Source organism: Gregarina niphandrodes (genome assembly GCF_000223845.1).
Source record: "Gregarina niphandrodes unplaced genomic scaffold scaffold00129, whole genome shotgun sequence".
In the NCBI taxonomy this organism is placed as follows: domain Eukaryota; phylum Apicomplexa; class Conoidasida; order Eugregarinorida; family Gregarinidae; genus Gregarina; species Gregarina niphandrodes.
In genome coordinates, this window is record NW_011645893.1 from 4,747 (window position 1) to 7,114 (window position 2,368).

Consider the following 2,368-nt stretch of genomic DNA (forward strand, 5'->3'; position numbering starts at 1 on the left):
CGAGCAATCCGGCTGGGAGTACCAACTTCGAGATAGTTGCTTCCGGACTGCCTAGGATTTGAACGCTTGGGTGGATGATGCACTTTCAACGCAAAATATCGAACTCTAGTTGACCCAGAGATCGATGACTCCGACAAGCTGATCGCAAAGATCAACCAGTTGATCGATCAAGGGCTGATATCACATGACTTATCAGTCAACATCTTATTGAGTTGCATAGCCTATGGGAAAGAAGGTACCATGCATCGTATCGAGACCGGGCAGATTCTGAAACCCCTGGGAGTCTATAACGTAAGCTCAAGAAAGAGGCCTGACGAACGCAAACCAAAACCTCAGGCTAAGCAGAATGCTACGAACGCTACGTATAAGAAGAAGTACCCAGCGGGCAATACGAATCAGCCCAGACGAGGTAGCTATGTTAAGAATACTGAGACCACTAAGAATTGGTCTCAAGGCACTAAATAGGAAGAAGGCAGGCGTCATAAAGAGGTAGACGCCGAGCCAGACGCTAATTCAGGTTCAGATATATCGACAGGTGACGAAGCAACACCAATGTCGACGAATATAGTAATGACGAGTGATGACTATGCATCAACTCGGATGCTTAATGAAGAAGAAGGGGCTCGGGGAGAAAATCCCATACGTTACCGGCGTTTTCGGAACACCTAGCAGGGGATCCAACGATTCGTTGGACCAAGCCACGCTTTACGGGTGAGAACGCTGTGATCTATGAACAATGGATACGTGATCGACTTGAAGATCGCACCATTGAGAAGGTCGATAGAGCTGAGGTGAAAGCCATTCTAAACCCGCACGTAGTTGGCAGACGAGTTACGCACAACTGCCAATGCCTATATCCGTGCACGAACGACGATGGCAAGTTCCCGAACATGCAAGCGATTGGACCAGTGATCGCATGGGCGGCATGATCTCCAGGAGATCATGAAGATCGACTTATCGAAGGCATTCCATGCTATCCCCATCGCGGAAGACCAGACGAACTACTATCCGTTTCTCGGTATGGACGGCACTGCGTATAGATACATGCGCATGCCTATGGGTGCAATGTGTGCCCCTAAGCACTTCGCGGTCGTAATGATGAAAGTGCTGGGACAGCTACTCGATATTGATAAGACACACGTAAGGTCTTATCAAGATGATATAATAGTAGCCGGGGATGATAGAAAAGAATGTTTCGACCGATACGGTAGAGTGATACGTCACCTACGCGAGTATGGCTTCAAAATCAATAAAGAGAAGTCATCTACGAATACTACACTAGTGATACTCGGTTACGAATTCACTAAAGAGTCTATTGGAATACCCAAAGACAAAGCTGAACAGATTAGAAAATTACTACGTTCAGAATGTGTAGATGGTATAACGCGAGCGACGCACCAATTATCCTATTATAAGATGATCCATAGGACGGGCGTTCGAAACTCGTTGACGAAGATACGTCAAATATTACTAAAGACGAAACACGTAACAAACGTGGTCAGAGATTTAATAGATGCAGTCGACTCCCCATGGGAAATCGAACGAATAAGACCCTCTAAGGGCAATACGATAACGATATATGTCGACGCATCAGATACGCAAGCTGGGATGGTGGTAACGTACAACAATCAGAAAGTTATGGCAGAGTCGATTCCATTAACGAAGACATCGACAAACTTAGCATCGTACAAGGAAATACAAGGCGCTTATAAGCTGCTAACGAGATACAAGTCTGCGATAGACTTCATCGATAAGAGTGCGAGGAAGATTATCGTAACGGACAATATACGACTTTGGCAGGCCCTCGAGAGACGAGAGGAACCGCGCAACGACTTAGAAGTATATGCAGCACGCATTCGAGCCTTATATAAGGCAGCGTACCAGCATATCCCAGGAGGCCAGAACCCGGCCGATTTTTATTCAAGGAGACACCGTCTCCTCTCTTAAAGAGTTTTTAATTATTCAATCATCATAATTTTTCTTCGTGAAAAGAAAAGCATCTTCTGAACATTGAACTTCACTTTATACACTCGAACTCAGTTACCCGTCCCATATGGTTGAGACTAGATCAACGATGGATGTACACAAGGAAGCACGCAATATCATTATTGAGGCGAATAAGAGTGGCAACATGGACGTAGTTAGGGTCCAAGCCATCCCACCAAAGGTTTGGGGAGAGGTATGTACGACCCTAGACTGTCAACGACTGCTACAATATAACAGAGTACTGCTAACGACGTCATTTATAAAGGAGCTAGAGATGGTGATCGCGGCTAAGGAGAAGGCTGAACAGCCAGCCTTTACGCATCGCAAAATTCAGGAAGCGGTACCAGTACAGCCCGTACGACCACCTACTCTCGATTTGACA

General features: G+C 45.9%; 1 protein-coding gene across 1 annotated transcript; it reads left to right on the forward strand.

Annotated features, from left to right (window-relative positions):
• Positions 1-942: 942 nt before the first annotated feature.
• GNI_207600 (putative reverse transcriptase) lies at positions 943-1,947 on the forward strand (the record flags this gene model as incomplete). Its single annotated transcript, XM_011135503.1, has 1 exon — positions 943-1,947. The coding sequence occupies one exon, from the start codon at positions 943-945 to the stop codon at positions 1,945-1,947; it is 1,005 nt and encodes a 334-aa protein (XP_011133805.1).
• Positions 1,948-2,368: the final 421 nt, after the last annotated feature.